We start from the raw sequence: 21,582 nt of genomic DNA on the forward strand, positions 1-21,582 counted from the left end.
CAATACCCAATTAATGCTATATATAATTTGTTGGTGCATAATTCTTTTTATGTTTTATGTTTTCCCCATTAGATTTTTATCTTCTTGAGAGCAAGAACTTGTTTTGTGTTTTGTGTTTTTGCATTTCTCTGTATCCCTGATACTTAGCACAGTGATTGGCACATAGTAGAGGCTTAATAAATGCTTACTGACTTGACTCTACATGACCACGTGGTGATTTTGGTAAAATAGTATGTGTGGGGAAAACGCTGAAGATTCCTGGTCTAGTGAAACATGTGAGAAGACAGTTTATTTCTATTTTCTTTTTGTAAGTATGTCTATATCGAGGAGAACTCCAAAGCATTGACTTATTCCCTGAGTCATGAATAGAGATATACTAAGGAAATTTCCCCAACCACAGCCACCTCATATCCAGATAAGTTGTATGTTACTGTTGGTTGTATTCATTTAGTTACACATTTATCTATTATTCCACTCATGTGGAAATTTGTTACTAAAATTATTTAAAAATTCAAAAAATACTATACGCCTTCTGGTGATGTATTTTTCTGAGCTCATTGATTGAGTCCAATTCCCTCATTTTACAATTGATGAAACTGAGGCACAAAGAGCTCAAATGTCTTTCCCAAGTACTCATATAGGGAGAGTCTTGAAATAAGATTTCAACCCAAGTCTTCCTGACTCCCAAGTATTATTCTACCCATGCTTCACTGAAAGCACAATGGGATATAATAGAAACAGAATGAAGGATCTCATATTCAGACAACACTCAGGTATTGCTTGAGATAGAGGAATCTTGCTTATCCTGGTTCATTTTATATTGTATAACCCTATAAATACTAGGCTTGGGCTATATTTTCATCTGCCTCTTTTGAGGCTTGTTATCACTGAAGACAGCAGACTTTGGAAATGAGACTATCTCTACCCATAACTATGATTTTTTTAATAAATTATGTTTTTTCATAAAAATGTGGATTTTTTTATCAGCCTGACACTAAAAAAAAATGATTTTCAGTTAATTTCTTGGCTGAAACACACACCTCAGTGGCATGATCAAGGCCAACACCATGAGGAGGCCTCCACTTCCACAGTAGTCAGCTTTCTTTCCCAGATCATGAAGGCAAGCAGTAATCACCATCACTCCCATTAACCATCACTCAAGTTTTGAAGGGACCAGTGACCAATTACGTATGTTGTAATTATGACTGCAAATAATTGTAGATTTTTTAGACAAAAATTTCCTTCCCACTCCTAAAAATATTGATCTCTAGATTTTTTCTTTTAAAAGATTGAAATTGAAATGATTTGTTTCCAATGAATAATGTATGAAAATGACCAAATAAAATAATGTTTTAAAAACTAAAAAAAAAAAGGATTGAAACTGGGTGTGGATTTCTTGTTTTAATGTTCCTCTATTCCTAGGCAAATATAGCTCTTCAGCCTCTGGTAGGATTCTAAGATTGTAGGATGGCAATCTTTGCTTCTTGCCCCTTATTTTTCTCATTTTATAGCTTGTTTGAATAGCTGCTATGTTATTTTAAGCTAACAGAAGCAGTTCTGTGGGATGGGAGCAACAGAGCAGAAATATGGAAGAAGTCTAGGGTTTTATATTCTATTGAACCAGTTGTTTTTGTTTCACTTTAGTACGGAAGAGGCATCTGAGACGTCTAATGAAAATTACTGACCTTGAAAAATAAAATCAAGGAAGAATATTCTAACTTCATTAAAGTCAGAAATACCTGCCATTAAAAAAAGTCAATCCTTTCCCAGCAGCAATAGGATATCTAAAAGAAATCTTTTGTTTTAAGCAGTCAATATGGGGACTATAAATAGAAGAGAGGCAGGAAATAGAAAATGGCTCTCCTAGGAAGTGATATTTGTCATCAAATTTTGTTCAAAGAGGGAAAAGGTAAATGTACTTACATTTATAAAACTAACATTCAGCTCTTTAGCTGTGTACCCTCTTTGGAGGTTACGTCTGGCATAAACATCATAGTCACGGACAATTCTGGTGATGATGTCTGATGTTGAGATGCCTTCTGTTCTCTGAGTTGGGACAAACATTCCTAGTCAAGGTGGAAAAGAAAAAAGAAATCAGAGTCGCCTAGGTTTTACCACTTAGATCTATTTATTTGTTGGTTTTGTTATTTCTTCCTCACAGAACTGGGCATCACATTTTACCAAATGGGGAGAAGGAATCTAGTGCTTTTCACTCAGAGTCTGAAATAAGAGGATGTAACAGTGGGGTGCTAGATTACTCCCCCTCCATATAAAGAGGTTTTTTAATGCTGCAGTTATACCTCCCACTGGTGCCTTTTGATTCAATTGCCCTTGGGACTGAATAAAACCAGACAAGAACAGAAAGTAACAAATTCTAATAGACGTTCTATAAAATTATCAAAAATTAAACTAATTCTGAGGGACTTATGAGAAAGATAAAATTATCAAAAATTAAACTAATTCTGAGGGACTTATGAGAAAGATAAAATTATCAAAAATTAAACTAATTCTGAGGGACTTATGAGAAAGATAAAATTATCAAAAATTAAACTAATTCTGAGGGACTTATGAGAAAGATAAAATTATCAAAAATTAAACTAATTCTGAGGGACTTATGAGAAAGAACATTCAGAGGAAGAACTGTGGGAATAGAAACACAGAAGATCACAAGGGTTGATGGGGATATGACTGGGAATGTAGACTCTAAATGATCCCCCTAGTGCAATTATCAATAATATGGAAATAGATCTTGATCAATGACACATGTAAAACCCAGTGGAATTGCACATCGGCTATGGGAGGGGGCTGAGGGAGGGGAGGAAAAGAACATGAATCTTGTAACCATAGAAAATATTCTAAATTAATTAATTAAATAAAAATTCCAAAACTTAAAAAAAAAATTATACTGTCTATATTTGTATTTACACACAGCTATCAACAGGAGAAATGCATATTATCAAATTAATGAATAAGACATTGATGGGTTGGGTGTGGTGGTGCATGTCTGTAATCTCTGCTACTAGAGAGGAGGTGGTGAGATGTCTTGGTGATGGTGGATCTCTGGAGCTCAAAGGTTTGAGTGTCAGTGGGCTAAGCCAATCAGATGTCCTAAGTCCAATACCAATATGGTGAGCCCACAGGAGCAGAGGACCACTAGGAAGGAGGGGGAACTGGCACACAACCGGGCAAAGCTTCTGTATACTCTTAGTAGTGGGACTGAGCTTGTGGGAAGACACGTGGCACAAAGAGTCATCTGAAATAAAAAGATAAAGTGCCCAATCAAAGACCTGAAATTAAGTCCCTTAATTTGACACTGTTGTGAAGTGGCGAGTAGAGTAAGAATGGGAGCCCGTGAAAGAAGCCGGTCAAAGATGACAGAATTAGACGTCTTACATCGCATTTTTGCATGAAAAAGTGTTGTAGCAACACACTGATGGGAACAACTTCTGTCGGAGGCCCATGATCCAAACTGCCCCCAGCCCCCTTTCTTAGTGCAACAGGACAGAGACGTGTCTAGCTCTTTTCTATAGCTGGCAAGAGATCTCAGGAAGTCTCTCAGATCCTAAAGACTTGAGCTTTTTTCCTCCCTTCCTATGAAGTTGGGAGGTCAAGGTCCAAATCGTAGAAAAACTGAGTGCACTGCTGCTGCTGCTGCTGCAGATTTGGGCAGGGGAAAAGATTTGCTTTGGCTGGGTGAGAGGCGGGACTGTGAGAGAGGCAGAGAATGCTCTGGTGAAATAATGAAGCACCCATCTTTTTTGCAAATCCTAATTATTGCTCTGCTAAAAATATTCTGTAATGAGCCCGATCCCAGAACCTTTCTTATCATGCTTTTCAGGATTGCACTCTTTGGCTAGGTAGCTATTTTGGGAAGTAGCAGAGCACATGTTAATGAAGGGAAACTTTCAATGGTAGTAGGGGATAATAGAAGGATGATAAGGAACCTGGACCTTACAGTCTATTTAATTTAAGTTACCTCTTTTTTTAGCATGCTTTGCAAAGAGATTCTGACATGTCATTGTGACAAGCAGAGCCAAGTATGCTTAGGTTTAATCCACATTTCAGTATCTTTTGCTCCATTTGGAGTGATTTCAGGCTCTTAAATTAAGCCATTATCAGTGGGGGAAAAAAACAACAAAAAACAAGTGTGATTGGCTGAAAAGTTCCTGACTTTCCTCTCACGGGTTCTATTGTGTTCTCCAGCAGCTTCTCCCCTCACTGATTTCAGCAGAGACTCTTTGGTAGTCATCAACAGAGCAGAACAGAAAATCTCTGCAGTTGGTTTTTATCTAATAGAAATACCTATGTTTATGAAGACTTAAATATGATCATATTATGCATATTGATAAGCAATATATTTCTTGCCTTTTTAAAATGGAAATGGCAGAGTTCTGGTTCAGTGGATAGGGAGCTAGACCTGGAGTCAGGAAAATAAAGCTAAAATCTCACCTTAGACACTTACTAGTTGTGTGATCTTGGGCAAGGCACATAACCACTGTCTGCCTCAGTTTCCTCAACTGTAAAATGGGGGTATTAATAGCACTTCCTTTTCAGGGCTGCTGTGAGGATCAAATGACATTGTATTTGCATACAGCACAATGCTTGCTACAAATTAGGCAATAGCTATCATTTCTATTATTAAATAGTAATGTTAATGAAAGAGGAGGCCCAGCCCAAGCCAACTGGAACCTTAAGTATATTCCCCCAAAGTGAGAAAATAACATTTTTGTCCAGCAATGGAAATGCTACCATAAAATAGTGGGTTTGATGGAAGTATTGGTTAATAGAGAATTCTGAATTTAAGTAAATTACCAGGTTTATCATGTTGTGGGGAGGGAATAATACATAAGTGAGACAGACAGTCTTTATGTAATGGTACAGAAACTAAAGATCCCATTTTGTTTATTTGTTGACAATAAAAAAAGATACTTGATTTGGTGGAGGAAAACCTTAAAGGTTCTTCAACCAACAAGGTTTCACTCTTGCAAATAACAAAATCATAAAAGATTCTTCAAAAGATATAACGATGAAAATACCTTTGTACAATAGCAATTTAGTTATCATTATCATCAAACAAGGCATAAAAGAGCAAAAAGTATGCTCTCCAAAGGTGTTTGGATTCTCTAATGGAAGGGATATGGATTATAAACATTGAGGTATTCCAGTTACTCCTGTTTGTGGATTGTATTATATTGATTGTGTCAATTCCTGGAATATTACAGAACTTCCTAAATAAGACTCAGAGTCTTTCAAAAGATCTTTATTCAGGAAAAGAAAAAAAAACAAATGAAGAATGTCTATTGTCTATATTATGACATGTTGTTGAATAGGCAGTCAATAAAGCTTGTCCGTGGAATATACGTAAGGTGTTCCAAATGTCTTGTTTTGAGCAGTTTTGAACTATTAAAGTTTTTTATTGAATATTAAAAGTCCACTAAGACTTCTGGAATATAGGTCTATTTGGGAAAGACACTATGGATATGCAACAGGACCTAGTATTGAACAGAAGGAGGATAGTGGGCTGGAGTGCCTTTGCAAACCAATAATTTCATTCTAGTGATTCTAATCTTCTGCCTTACACAAAAAAAAGCCAATCTTTTTTTTAAACTCCAGTATGCACATGATGGCATAAATCATTAAATCATGGAATATATTGTCTCTGAAGAATTGAATTACCCAAAGCATAAGAGATTCATGATGGGGCTAATTAGGTTGCAATGTATTCCCAAAGAAGAACTATGCAGAAGCATCATAAAGGATACTGTCTGAAGGATGTAAGAGCAGGAAAAAAAGGCAATCATATAATGAGGAATATAGGTATGCATAGAGTGTGTCTAGAGTGTCCAGATGACCCAGGATACACCCTGGTGCAAGAGTTGCCAAGAGTCCTTCCCCTTCCCCTTCCCCTTGGGAGGAATTATATTAGAGCCATATGCAATTTAATCTAACTAGAAGAATGGTGGTGTGACAAATGACAAAAATAGGGAAATTAGGAAAAAGGAGGTGTTAGATGGGGGGTCCATTTTGGGTTCCATTTTGGACATGTTGAGTTTGAAGTGCCTATAGGATACCTAGTTGGTGATATAGGACTAGAATTCAGGAGAGAATCCAGGGATAAAAACTTGCCTCATTGGATTATTCCAGCTGCCAATCTCATTGGTCTGAGCTAACCTGTTCTTTCTGAACTCCATTGAGGTGAATGACAATAAAATTTCCTCTCACAAAGGCAAAAAAAAAAATTATTTGCAAAGAGATATTTGAACCCTGAAGAAGAGGAAGAGAATATGATCCAGTACAGATCCTTAGTAAAATTCACAGTTAAGGGGTGAGAATTAGAGGATGATCCAACAGGCACATCCTGGACCAGCATCATCCATCACAATAGGAAGGTGAAACTAACCTTAGAGAGATAATTGCTTGACCCCTCAACAACAAACCTGTACTCTTTCCACTTAGAGGAAGGCCAATAGCAACACTCGCCCCAGGGTATGCTGGCACACCTAGGCACACTAGGCTCTTCATCTATGCCTACCTATGGTGAGAGGAGGGGAGGACTGATAGATGTTCCACTGATGTCCATGCAATGCAAAGAGATTAAGAGGAATCTAAGTGGACCTCTTAGGAACAATTTATAGGAAGATGCAGATAAGAATGACAAAGATAAGAAGGCACAAAAGGATTGTGTCATTAGAGAGTGTAAAAGAGAGAATCTGCAATGCATGCGAAGGACATCATCTGTCAATGAGAAGGTAACAAGAGCTGATCTACAAAGATGAGTCAGAGAATGGCTTTAGTGCTAATTGTATTTTACCCCAGTGCACAAGGGAGTTATGACCCAATGCTCATTATTTGGCATGCAGAATGCACTAGATCTCATTTAAGCAAGGTTTAAAATGGTAGTCACCAAAAGTTGTGGTTAAATCATGAAGGCTTCACAATAATAATTCAATGGTGTAGGCTCCCCTCCAACGTTCCCCCCAGAACAATGCAAATGACTCATGCCTAAGAGTGTCTTCAATAACCATGCAAATACTCTCACCAATCAAATATTGACTCTAGAATAGGGTTTACTTAATACAACAAGAAACACAGAGATCGTATACCTGACCCCATAAATGATTGTTTAAAATGTCCTTTCTTCTTCATATGGGCTTCCACTTCTGCAGGAGGAACCAGTGAAGCCTTATGTGGGACTGTCCTCATGGAGAAAAGAATTCAGAATTTCTAGGGAGTAAAACAGGCCATTTTTCTTTCTGGTGAGTCCTATTTAACCTCCAGTTCTGCCCAGTAAGCCTGATTTATAGCCTAGAGATGGGTTCTGATTGTTTGCTCCGTGTCACAGATTCCTGCTCTACCAGTCTTTGCCCTTCCTGACTCTGTCTGGTAGCAGCTGCTTTTCTCCCTCCACATTTCCCTCTGGAAAGGTTTCCTTCTCTTTGCTCTGCCCCAGCAGAATCTTCCTGGAGCTTTGGGTCTCCTTCAGCCCAGGAGTGCCTTTCTGAAGCTTCTGGTAACCCCTCCTTTAGCCTCTCTTCCCTCAGATGTTCAACATATTATTTTTAAAAAGAAAATTAATAATCAATTTTTGTTTGGAAAATAAAATCAGTGATATTTGTTATTAGCACATTGATATGTGGTAACTTTCTGTTCAACAGATGAACTGAATATCCACAGAAACTTATTTTATAACTTTTATGCAAGATATGCATGTTTTATGGGTGTGTCTTGCACAGAGAAGGATTTATTTACATATATATATATATACTATTACTAGTGCTTTTATTTTCAGTCTTCAGCCTTCTTGATCTTCCTGTAGATTGTGATATTGTTAACCATCCTCTTTTGATGCTCTCTTCCTTTTTCACAACATTTCTCTCTCTTAGTTTATCTTTAACCAATCTGACTACTCCTCAATATCCTTTGCTGAATCTTCATCTAAATCCTACCTCCTAAATGCAGCAAACATAGAGGATAATGGGATGACTTTGGACCCAGAAAGACCTATATTCAAATCCTGCCTCTGACATATATTGACCTTAGACAAGTCACTTAACTTCTCAGTGACCAAGCAATTCTCTATGATTATTATATGTTTCAGAAAAGGTACTGACCTACATTATTCCTCAAGTGGAGATTTCCTATGTTAACAAAACTATAGATTAGCTCCTGTCCCTATCCTTCTATTTATCTGTGCCTATCGTGTCTCTCCCAAAAGTAAATAAGCTCCTTGAGGGTAGGTACTATTTTATTTTTGTCTCTGTATCCCCAGTGCCAGGTATATAGTAGCTACTTAATAAATCCTTGTTGATTGATTTGTATGACTACTACTATTGATATTAATGGTAATTCACATTTATGCAATGTTTCCACAGAACAAACCCATGAGATTGTAAGTGTGATCCCTGTGCAAGTGAGGAAAGAGGCTCAAAGAAATTAAGTGATTTGCCTGAGTTCATATAATAGAATGAAAGTGAGGATTTGAATCCAAGACTCTCTTAACTCTGAGTCTAGTACAATTTCTACCATGCACATATAAAAGCCTGAGTTAATTTTAAAGATATATTAAAATTAAAAATCCCAAACCATCAACCACTAATAATTCCCTTTCTCTGACTCTTGTTCTTTTAAAGCTTTAGCTCCAACCACTTCCCCAAAGCTTTTCCAGATAAGCTTCCCAGTAATTCAAGACTCTCAACTTACAGGAAATAGAGAACAGAGAATAGATGGAAAAGTAGAGAAAGCAAATGAGTCACTGCCTGAAAGCCTTTTGCTCAGGGACAGAATGGTCAGATGGCCTTATAAATAATCCTATTTAGAGTCTTAGACCTGAAATGAAATTTAGACTATCATCTAATCTAAAGTCTGTGTTTTAAAGATCTGGTTATAGGAAGATTATTCTCAATTGGATTTGGGGAGAGGTATGCTTGTAAATGTTTAACAACCAGCTCTCTAAAAATAAAAATTTATAGAGAGCACATATTTTAATTTATTATGCATTACTAACATTTTCTCTATCACTTCCTTAAGTCAGGATAATCAACAAAATAATAAATTTGCCCCAACTAATAGCATTTTCTGATTTCTGAGATATACATGTGCACACTGGAAATTTAATAGTCTCACGAGTCAATGTTCCAGCACAGAATCAAGTAACAATATTGTCATTTCAATTATCTTCCCAGTAACTCTTTTAAGGCAAATTAAAGTTAATGCAACCTGGAGTTTGGAAAACTATTCTAGCAGTAATTATTATAATACATAGTTGATTGGCTAGACCCATTATATGGCAGAAATCGATATAGTTAAAAGAACAATGTTGGAGAGGGATATGTAGTAGAGGCTGCTTTTCATAAGATTCACAAAAAGAGATGCTATTGTTGGTTATTTTTATTCTCTTGGTTGCTTGAGGGAAGACTAAGTAAAAACCCAACTGGATAGATATCAGGTAGAGGGTTTCCCCCCCTAAAAAAAAACAGCTCCAAAAGAGGTCAACTATTGACTCTTAACTTACTCCCTGGTCCTTTTGCTATAAGAATTGGAAAAGTTTACATTAATTTCAATGTATCATTTGGTCTGATTGCAGTAAAAAGAGGTTAAAAGGTATCAAGGGACATATTGGAAAAAAAATGAAAGCACTTGCTGTAATTACCCACATAATTCTGGCCAAAAGAACTCACTTTCACCTATATGCAATTTATGTAAATAATATGCAAAACCAGGAAGAAGCAGGTGCTTTGCCTAAATTGGGAAAGAAGAATGTATGGTCTGTACTCTGAAATAATTGGCAGAAGAGAAGGATGTGAATCCATGGAGGCAAGTTACACCCAAGAAACAAAAGAGAGGAGAAATGAATAGGAATGTAAATACACAAAAGTGAAGAACAATCTGGAAGAAGAGAAGCAAAAATCAATAACATTAAAAGAAAATGTGATCTCCATAGAAGCAAAACATATTAATACCATCAGCCATGAAAGACCCTGGAGACCGTTCAGAGGGATTGTTGCACTGAATGGAATCATTCTGTCTCTTTCATGCAGGCAGGATGATCTAGTGGAAAGAGTAAGCCCCATCTTTGGTACTTGCTACCCACATGGCCTTGGGCAAGTCATTTAACCTCCCTGTGCCTCAGTTTGCTAATCTATAAAATGAAAAAACTGGAGGTTTCTGAGGTCCTTTCCAGCTCTGAATCTGGTATCTTGTGATCTCAGATCCCACAATCTCTGAGCTGGTCAGTGCTTACTTTGTACTCTGACGAGAGAGTTGTTTGACCACAGGGCTACTTTTCTGAAGAAGAGCTTCTGCCACCTATTACCTGTGTGACCTTTGGCAAGTCATTTTGGGCTCAGGTTTCTTGTCTATAAAATGTGGTGCCTTCCAGCTCTGGGTCTATGAACTGGTTTTCCTCAAACTCATATGACCTTTTAGAGACTAAGGTTTCTTCTGGCTTTAAATCAATGGTTTTTCTGATCATTTCTGTTCTTCCAGGTCATCACTTAGCTTCAGGAAGAGAATATTGTATCTGATAGCACCAGTACTTCCCCATTAGGCAGACATTTATTGCTTCCAGTTGCACATCTTGAGGAACTTAGCATCACAGGATAGGAAGATGCAGCTATAATAAGATGGATCTTTCCTGAGTAATTAGTATGTATGGCTTTTACCATTTCTGGGTAAGAATTGAACCTTTTCATGAAGCCACAAAGTGATTTCTTCAGATTCTAGATCTCTGGGAAGACAAAAGAGCCACAGGGAAGAATTGTCCCTTCCAAAGTGGGTCCAGAGGAGACTTGCCCTCAGGAGGGACTGAGGATTTACCATGGCACAGACTGTTGGTTTCTATTGACAGAGAACCCAGGAAGGCATAATCCAAAACAGAGAAAGGAGGGGAATAAATATTTATAGAGCCCCTATTTTGTGTCGGGTACCATGCTAAGCACTTTTTACAAATATTCTCTCATTTGAAAGGGTTTGAAAATATTGAGGGGATGTCCATCAGTTGGGGAATGACTGAACAAACCGTGGCATATGTTGGTGATGGAATAGTATTTGCTATAAGAAATGAGAAGGAAGATGATTCAGAAAAAGCTGGAACGATCTTCAGAAACTGATTCAGAGCAAAATAAGCAGAACTGGCAGAACATTGTACACAATAACAGCAATACTGGACAATGATTATCTGTGAAACTTGGCTACTCCTAACAATGCACTGATCTGAGACAATTCTGAAAGACTTATGATGGGGAATGCTATCCACCTCCAGAGAAAGAACTGTTGGAGTTGTCTTTCACATTAGTATATTTATGGTTTTATGTTGGGAATTTTGTTATGTATGAGTGTGTCCTTACCATAATGACCAATATGAAAGTATGTTTTGTATGACAATAAAAATAAAATTAAAAAAAGAAGGGGGCTTCTGGGTTGCTCAGTGGATTGAGAGCCAGGCCTAGAGATGGGAGGTCCTGGGTTCAAATCTGGCCTCAGACACTTCCCAGCTGTGTGACCCTGGGCTTGACCTCCCATGAGCGCTTTTACCCTAGAAGCAACTAGAGTTTTTTTTTTATTTCATCAAGTCTATTTATTAATGCATTTCAAGTTTCAAAAAAAACTTACATATCTTTGCACAATACTTTATTTTTTTTTTTTGCAATGTTTTAGTAAAAATTTCACTTGACCCCCATTGCCTAGTCCTTACCGCTCTTCTGCCTTGGAACCCATACATAGTATTGATTCCAAGACAGAAAGTAAGGGTTAAAAAAAAAAGAAAAGAAAAGGTTCCAAAATGATGGAGACCAGAAGCTATGTGGTCACTATGGCCAGCCAGTATTACCAGTGATCATGGAATAGAACCAAGGAGACTGAAGCAAAAGGCAAATTCAGATCAGAAGAGAATCTGTGGATCCCAACAGCAAACACTTGGACCTTCCAATTCGTTATCCTCTTCCACTCCTGTGCTCCATGATTTCACCTCAGACACTCCTGGGAATGACCTTACCTTTGACTTCCCCATCCATTTGACCTCACCATCGCCCTTTACCAGTCATCCTTCAAGATTCAGAAATGCCTTTCTCAGACTCTGACTTCCATCTTTCTTCCTGCTGCACTCCTCCTAAACACAATTTTCATCCTCACTCTGATCTCTGGTCATTCCATTCCTCTCTAGTGACCATTGTTGACTCTTTGGACTTTTTTTGCCATGCTATGAGGAATTTTTCACCTGGAAGTTCATTCTCTCCCTAAATTTCTCACACTGGAATAATACTCTGCCCATGGGACTGTCCTCTCTGATTGTCCCCTCTCCCTAGAACTTCCATTTTAAGGAAATGGCCGTGCCAGGAATATCTTAATAAATTCCTCTCCAGGTTCCAATCCCAACTATCTAGACTTCCTCTATCATGCCCCAATAAGACTATCTTCTTATTTCCTCCCATCCTTTTCATGTCATTCATTATTTCTCATTCTCCCTCCCCCCACCCCCATATCTAATCAGTTGCCATATCTGGCCCTTTATACTCCCACAATATTTCTTACATATGTGTGTGTGTGTGCGTGTGTGGCGCTACCCTAGTGCAGACTCATCACCTCTTAGCTAGATTATTGAAATAGCCTCTTCATTGGTTCCTCCACTTTAAGTCTCTCTCCTCTCCCATCCTTCCACTACACAGCTGTCAGAATGACTTTCCTTTGAGGAAGGGACACCAATGTGGTCCAGACTGCAATGGCCAATCCAGAGTTGCTGAGAGTGTGTGAGTAGAGAGAAGGGAGAGATGCGAGGGATATTGTGGAGGGAAGGGAAGGAAGAAGAGGGGAGGAGGAGGAGATAAGCATTTGTAGATCCCTTCCTGGGTGCCAGCCACTTGACAGAGAGGATCTCATTTGATCATTTGATTGGGTAAAGGGCCCAGATTTGGCGACTGATTGAGGAATCAAGTTGACACTGAAGTGATGAACATGAGTGACTCTGAAGATGGTGGTATCCTCAACAGGAACAGGGAGATTTGGGAGAAGAGTGGATTAGGGTAGGGGGAGATACTATAGTGAGATCAGTAATGCAGATCACATCTTATTCATGCCTATGTGTATTGAGATGGGGAGAGGCCAATCTTTTTCACCAGCCTCTAAATTAGAGCCCAGAGTCCAGCATCTGCTAAAGACACAAGTTGAACGATCACCCTAGTGCAATTATCAATGATATGGAAATGGATCTTGTAAAACCCAATGGAATTGTGCGTCGGCTATGGGGAGGGGGGAGGAAGGGAGGGAAAGAACATGAATCATGGAACCATGGAAAAATATTCTAAATTAATTAATTAAATAAAGATTTTCAACTAAAAAATAAAGACACAAATTGATCTGAGGAACAGGATATGGGTTTGCCAGGGGCTAGGGGCAGGGGATTAGACTGGCACAGCTACTTCAGGTTCCTGGCGGGGTGGCACTGTTATAACTGCCCTCATGGACCAATTCTCAGGTGCAGACACAGGAGGCCAGAAGTAGGGGATTTGGGGGAGGGAGAGACTGAAGAAGTGTTGAACCATAATGGGAGAAGGGGGTGGAATGGTTGTGTTGGAGACAAGCTCAAGACAGGACTATTTCAGGAGGGAGTGGGATGCGATTGACTCTTTTTATGTCACGAGCAGCCTTTGCCTGGGGTGACCACTGCTCTAAATGATTTTTATCTGGTCATCTTCAGACAAACCAACCTGCCCATGAATGTCCTGTTTTCATGTGTGGCCTTTATGTGTACAAATATGACTGGCACCTTGGAGGGAACAAGGCTGAAACTGCTGTACAGAGAAGAATCCTCACCTGCTTCCTTTATGTGCTTGTAAACATCATCAGAGCCAGCAGAGGAATAAGGAATGTCATCATGGGCCACAAAGTCAATCTGTCCAGGAAAGAGAAAGGCAAATATTTCTGCTGAGTTGGAGGGTACCGAAAGTGGTACCCAAAGGCTTGGGGGGAGAGAGAAGCTGGTTCTTAGCACCTGAATTTGAAAATCCTATTTCTGGTCAGAATCTTCTTGTCAAAGTCAGTTGTATTTCAAAGTCCATCAAAATCAGTGGGATCTAGACTCAAAAATTTGAGTTTATTTTTTTCTACTGGTTCTTCTTTCTTCTTCCACATTGTAACTCTGGGCATGGCCAAGAGGTCAGTTCTTGGGCCTCTATTCTTCTCTCCCTCAAAGAATCCATCCAGTTTCCTGGATATTATAACCTCTGTCCCCTGGCCTGGAAGGCTCTCCATCTTCTTCACTTCCTAGCTTCCCTTGACTTCCTTCAAGTCCCAGCTAAAAATCTAAATTTCTGCTTTCCTGATCTACTTTATTACTAATCCCTATTGTATGATCCTAGGCAAGTCACTTAATTCCCATTGCCTAGCCATTATCACTGTTCTGCCTTGGAACCAGTACACCATATTGATTCTAAAAAAAAAAAGGAGGCAAGGGTTTATAAAAATAAACACTTATTAAGCACCTACTATGTGCCAAGCACTAAGTGCTGGAGATATGAAAAAGATAAATAATGGTCTTTGTTCTCAAAGAATTCCCAGTCTAATGGGGGAGACAATATGCAACAAAATACAAATAAGCTATATCTACAAGATTAAATAAGAAATAACGAAGAGAAAGAAGGCATTAGTAATAAAGTAGATCAGGTAAGCAGAAATTTAGACTTTAGCTGGGACTTGAAGGAAGTGTCTGAGGTCAAATTCAAACCCAGAATCTCCCATCTCTAGACCTGGCTCTCGATCCACTGAGCCACCCAACTGCTCCGTGCTTAATAAATGTTTGTTGATTATTGGCTGATTATGCTGGTTGCTCCCAAATCTCCATCTCTGGCTCTGTCTCCTTTCTAGCCTCATAACTAATAATAGTCATGTTTCATATGCATCATGCTTTGAAAATCACTTTCATATAACTTTTTCTCATTTGACCCTCATGACCACCTTGGTCCACAGATTTTATCATACCTATTTGGAAATGAGGAAGCCAAGGCTCAGAGAGATTAGGTGACTTGCACCTTGTTACACATCTCTTTGGTGCAGGCAGAGGTGAGGGCAAAGACCAGAATTTGGTCTTAGGATTTCTTTTTCTGTTGTGCACCGCTTCACTATCCCTTCCCATTCGATGTGTTAAAAATAGAACTCATCTCTCTGTATCTCCTCCCCTTATCCTCTTGCCAATGACACAACTATTTTTCCAGATATTCAGGCTCAAAATCTTGAGGTCGTATTCAACTCATCTCGCTCTTTCATCTGCTTCATTTAGTCCATCACTGAATCCTGCTTTTTTTACCTCAAAATATTTTTCTTGTCTGTTTCCTTTCTGATCACTGCCATCCCAGTCCAGACTCCTTTCTCTTTGTTCCTGGATGGCTGCAGTGACCTCCAAATTGGCCTCTCTTAAGTTCTTACACTCCCTATTATCTATCCTGTAAGCTGATGCAGAATAGGAATATTCCTTAAATCACTGTTTGTTAAAAGAAACAAACAAAAACCATTGATGACTTTATACCTGGATTTCAAGGCCCTCCATAGTCTGGTTCCAATTTCCTTATTCAGGTTTTCCCATTCTTTCCCAGACTAATAATAGTGAATGCTTGCATAGGGTTTTACATTTTGTCAAGTGCTTTACAGACACAGTCACACTCAGACTTCACAACAGCCCTGTGAGGTGTGTACGAGAGGCATCATCTCCAACTTACAGATGAGGAAACTGAGGCTCATAGAAGTTATATGACATGTTCATGGTCACTCAGTGAATAAGTCACAGCACAGAATCTGAACCCAGGGCTTCTAAGTTTTCTACCCACAACATCACACTCACACTCAAGATTTTGGGACTTGTTTTACTTTTGTGATCTGCCAAAATCCTATTCATTCTTTGAGGTCTATCTCAAGTGCTCTCTCCTTCATGAAGGCTAAGTTCTCCATCCCCACCCACCTACCCAACTCCCACCAAATGTATCAACACAAGAAAATGTTTTCTCTTGTTCCTCCAAAACTCCACAGTATTTTGCATCTTTACTATAGTTCATCCTTATATTATATTATATTATATTATATTATATTATATTATATTATATTATATTATATTATATTATATTATATTATATTATATTATATTATATTATATTATATTATATTATATTATATTATATTATATTATATTATATTATATTATATTATATTATATTATATTATATTATATTATATTATATTATATTATATTATATCATATCATATCATATCATATCATATCATATCATATTATATTATATTATATTATATTATATTATATTATATTATATTATATTATATTATATTATATTATATTATATTATATTATATTATAATATTATATTACATTACATTACATTACATTACATTGTATTAATTATATTGATTATATTATATTATATTATATTATATTATATTATATTATATTATATTATATTATATTATATTATATTATATTATATTATATTATATTATATTATATTATATTATATTATATTATATTATAATATTAATTATATTAATTATATTATATATTACATTACATTACATTATATTATATTATTATGTTATGTTATGTTATATTTATTATATTGTATCATATCATATTATATAATATAATATAAGTTATATTATATTATATCGTGTCGTGTCATGTCATGTCATATCATGTTATGTTGCTTTGTTATATTAATTATTATATTACATTACATTACATTGCATTACATTACATTACATTGCATTATGTTATGTTATATTATATCATATCATATCATATTATATCATATCATGTCATATTATGCCATGTTATATTATGTTATGTTATATAGTATGTTATATTAATTATATTATACTACATTATGTTATATTATATTATTATTACATTATAGTTATCTGTATATTTAGAAGCAGCACAACTTAGTGGATAAGGGCTAGATTTGAAGCCAGGAAGAGCTGGGCTCACATCCTACTTCTAGCTCACACTGGCTGGGTGACCCTGTGCAGATCACTTCCCTTTCGATGTTCTGGGTAACTCTCTAAGACTATAAGTTATACAGGATGTACTGACCCACACTGGTGGAGGCGGGGAGTCACTTGAAGCAATTGCACTCCCAGGGCTCATCTCAATGCCTATCTTGTAGCCCAGTGCAGCGAGTGGGTCCTCCCACCACCACCCCATATTAAGGCTTTAATCCCTTGAATTGAATGTCATGACTGTACCTGCCTCCCTTGCCTTTGCTGGTATTGTTTCCCATGCCCCACTTTCTCCCGCCTCCCTATTAGATTGTTGCTCATTGTCAGTAGCCAGATCCAGTCCAGTCTCTTCATGCCCTCTTCCTTGAGCAATGATTATCCTTTTCTCTAAACTGATCCAGCACAACTGTGCTCTCCAGTTGCTCACACACTGCCTTCTCCTTCTCACTCTTATTTTGTGGGTGTCGATCTTGTCTTGCTAAGGATATAGTAAACTCAAGGACAAGGACCATATCTTTTACTTCTTCTATATCCCCATCATGCCAAGCATAGGTTGAACCTATAATTGTGCTAAATAAAAACTTGGGATTGATTGGAATGAATCATTTTGTAGTTTTCTCTTTTATTCCCTTCTCACTAGAAAATTGTTTGACTTTCCTGCTATTACACACATACACATCAGTGCTTGCTTCCCATTCTTTTCGGTGTGGCGAGTTTAAAAATAGAAAAATCACTCAAATGGAACTTAACCTTTTTTTTTTTTTAATATACACAAAGGCAGAGCACAGTTCCTCACACAGGGCCAGTAGGAGGATGTAAACCATATAATTTTCTGAAGACCAAACAAATGTCCCCCCTTTTTTCTCCTTGGGAAAGAAATCTTATGTATGTATAAGCAGCTTCCAGTGACCCAAGGTCTTTCAGCTTTAACGTCACCTGCCAAGTACTGGCTATTCCATAACCTCCTAGGTAGAGGATAGAGATGAATGAGAAATACCTTGTGTTTTTCTAGGAATTCTGGTGTGAGTGTCCATGGAGCATCTCTGATGACTTCATCTACGTAACGACAATGTCTGAGAGCCTCATATCTTTCTGTTTCATTCATTACGGTGAAGCCTTTGAATTTATGAGTGAGATCATCACTGCAAACTGAAACAAACAAGCAAAATCATTGAAGATATCCATTAATATCCAGGCTATTGCCATACTTAATTAGATGTCCTTGAATGGAGTCCCATTAATTTAGCCCCCCAAAAAGGGGAGCACCCCAGAACTGGAGAAATTAGAGTGATCAGCTGCAGCTAGTCAACAGTCACTTACAGCAATGTCCCAGACAGCTGCAATCTACTGATGAACCAGACATCTCATTTTAGCTATTAGTTTCAACTTCATTTCACATCAAACCTTTTACCTGAGCTGTTATCTAAACTGCCCAATCTGGAGTTTCATAGTCTTCTCTTTCCCCTTTCTACTATCTGGGAAAATTGCTAATCAGAAAAGAAAAAAGAAAAAAAGAGAGAGATAACCAAAGGGAAATCTCTAGAGAGGAAAGAAGAGACCTGACTGATGCATGACTTGGATAATAAAGCCTGCTACTTAACTCCTGAGGTGTGATTCATGTTCACATATACACACATATGTATTAAATCACATACTTTATACATATACTTGAAATCACATACATGATCTCTTTTTTTCATCCTTTTCACTGGATTGTATGAAAGAGTGATCTTGAAATGTCCAAATTGGGCAGCTGGCCCAGAACACCAGAATGAATGAAGAAGACTTCATACAAGATTTCAGAGCAGAAACAAAGACACCTATGCCACACCATAGTTCTGATACAAGACTCTTAGGTCTCTGGGTTTCAGTTTTCTGAATGGGAATGAGAATGCTGTTCTCCTAACAATCTTCAAGAAGATACTGGGAAGATATAGCTGAATTAATCTTAAAAATAAAGAAATTATCAAAATGCTATATATACATTCACATTATCCAAAAGCCAACTTCTATTCAAGAATGAAAACTTTTCTAAAATATTGGGGGAAAGGATCAATGTGAACAAATAGTTTAGAGGTGGTAATAGAAAGCACTAGATTGTCAAAAAGTCAAAGAGATTGTGCAGGCACTCAGCAGTGTATTGGTAAATTTTTAACCTGCTATCTGGGTGGGGAGTGGGGGAACTATAAGACTAATTTTTAAATTTAATCTGCATTATTAACACCTTCTACATCTGTTTCTTAGGTCTAGATAATCAAAAGAACACTAAATCAAGCCCTGATATGTAGAAATTTGCCCATTTCTGAGCTGCAAATACTCACACTGAAAATTGTAAAAGAGTAGTTAAGAGCTGATTCTAGGCCATGCCTGTAAATATCCTGCACCAGGCATTGTATTAGTTGTATGATAATGGCTGTGACAGGACCCAGTGCCAATCAGGGTTCTTAATCCTCCCACAAATCTTTTCCTAGAAGGTGACAAAGCTGTCCCCCAAACCTAGTTGTCCCCAGAGCCCTACCTCCCTCGATCCAGCTTTCTGGTCACTTAAGGAAATAAAAACCTCCACCCACATGGACCCCTTGTACTTGAGGGTGTCTGAACACAATGCTAGTCATTATATCCTGTCCTTCTGCTGTCCTGGCAAGTTTCCAATTAGAGTCAGACTCTTCTTAGAAATTAAGTTCCTCAAATCTGGCCTCAGCCACTTCCCAGCTGTGTGACCCTGGGCAAGTCACTTGACCCCCATTGCCTAGCCCTTACCACTCTTCTGCCTTGGAGCCAATACCCAGTATTGACTCCAAGACGGAAGGTAAGGGTTTTTAAAAAAAAAAAGAAAGAAAGAAATTAAGTTCCAACAAAAATCTCTGACAAAGGCCCAATTTCTCAAATTTATAAGAAACCAAGTCAAATGCACAAGAAATCTAGCCATTCCCCAATTGACAAATGGTCAAAGAACATGAATAGAGTGTCTTCAGATGAAGAAATCAAAACTCTCAATAATCACTTGAAAAAGTGTTCTAAGTCTCTCTTGATTAGAGAAAGCAAACCAAAACAACTCTGAGGTATCACCCCATACCCAGCAGATCAGCCAATATAACAGTAAAGGGAAATAATAAATGTTGGAAGCGATATGGCAAAATTGGGACATTAATACATTGCTGGTAGAGTTGTAAACTGATCCAACCATTCTGGTGGGCAATTTGGAATTATGTCCAAAAGGCTTTAAAAGAATGTATGCCCTTTGATCCAGCAATAGCACTACTAGGTTTGACCCCAAAGAGATAACAAAAAAGGTCATACAAAAATATTCATAGACATGCTTTTTGGAAAATGAGAGGATGTCTCTCGATTGGGGAATGACTGAACAAATTGTGGTATGTGATGGTGATGGAATACTATTGTTCCAAAAGGAATGATGAACTGGAGGATTTCTACATGAACTGGAAGAACCTCCATGAAATGATGCAGAGTGAAATGAGCAGAACCAAGAGAACTTTGTACACAGAAAGTGAAACATTGTGGAATGATCCAATGTAATGGACTTTACTACTAGTAGCAACACAATGATCAAGGAAAATCCCAAGGGACTTATGAGAAAGAATGCTATCCTCATGAGAGAAAGAACTGTGGGAGTAGAAATGAAAAAGAAAAACATATGACATCACTTGTTTATGTGGGTATATGATTTGGGGGTTTGATTTTAAAAGATTGCTCTCTTGCAAAAATTAATAATATGGAAATAAGTATCAAGTGATAAAATTTGTATAACCCGTTGGAATTCCTTGTTGGCTATAGAAGGGGGTAAGAATCAAGGAAGGGAAAGAAAATGTATCATGGAAACATGGAAAATATTTTTAAAATAACAAATTTTTAAAAAAGAAATTAAGTTCCATTTTCTTCTTTTTTAAACCCTTACATTCTGTCTTAGTATCAATTATAAGACATGAGTGATAAGAGCTAAGCAGTTGGGGTTAAATAACTTGCCTAAGGGTCCCACAGTAGGGAAATGTCTGAGGCCAGATTTGAACCCAGGTCCTCCTGACTCCAGGCCTGGTGCTTTATCCATTGTGCTTCCTAGCTGCCCCTCCATTTTATTCTTGCATATCCTTGCTATATTAGCAAAAAGTAAACTTTTGGTAACTTTTATGGCTTCCAAGTGACTCATTTCATCTCCAAATTGTACCTGTACTAACAGGGTGTTGCTAGCATTGGGTCTCTTCTTAACAGTGGAAAAATTGCTTGAAGTCTTTGGGCCTTGAGCCTATGTAAAATGGAGATAATAATGGCACTGATCCAACAGAGTTATTCTGAGCCCTAATCAAGATAATGTCTATAAAGCGTTTTTGCAAACCTTAATGCTCTATAGAGATGAATATTGACACATGGATCTTAATGATAGTAAAAATCTCAAGGTGTGTTTAGGACTGAACTGCAAAGTATATCCAGAAATGGTTGTACCCTGTATGGTTTTAAGAAAATGATAGTTACAATAATCCACATAATATGGAATTTGTTGTTCAGAGTGTTTTCCTGACAGCCCCATGAAGTAATAAGTACAAATTTTACCATTCCCATTTTACTGACTAGAAA

The 21,582-nt window shown here is 37.5% G+C and overlaps 1 protein-coding gene across 4 annotated transcripts in view; it reads right to left on the minus strand.

The window, feature by feature from the left end:
- Positions 1-21,582, minus strand: part of PCYT1B (phosphate cytidylyltransferase 1B, choline) — a 130,941-nt gene that overhangs the window by 23,453 nt on the left and 85,906 nt on the right. For all 4 annotated transcript variants that reach the window (XM_007493401.3, XM_001362246.5, XM_007493405.3 and 1 more), the window contains 3 exons: positions 17,990-18,141; positions 13,807-13,885; positions 1,924-2,066 (listed from right to left, as the gene is read on the minus strand). In XM_007493401.3, coding sequence (XP_007493463.1) covers positions 1,924-2,066; positions 13,807-13,885; positions 17,990-18,141 — 374 coding nt within the window. The remainder of the gene's footprint in view (positions 1-1,923; positions 2,067-13,806; positions 13,886-17,989; positions 18,142-21,582) is intronic.

Source organism: Monodelphis domestica, chromosome 4, assembly GCF_027887165.1.
Source record: "Monodelphis domestica isolate mMonDom1 chromosome 4, mMonDom1.pri, whole genome shotgun sequence".
Lineage (NCBI taxonomy): Eukaryota > Metazoa > Chordata > Mammalia > Didelphimorphia > Didelphidae > Monodelphis > Monodelphis domestica.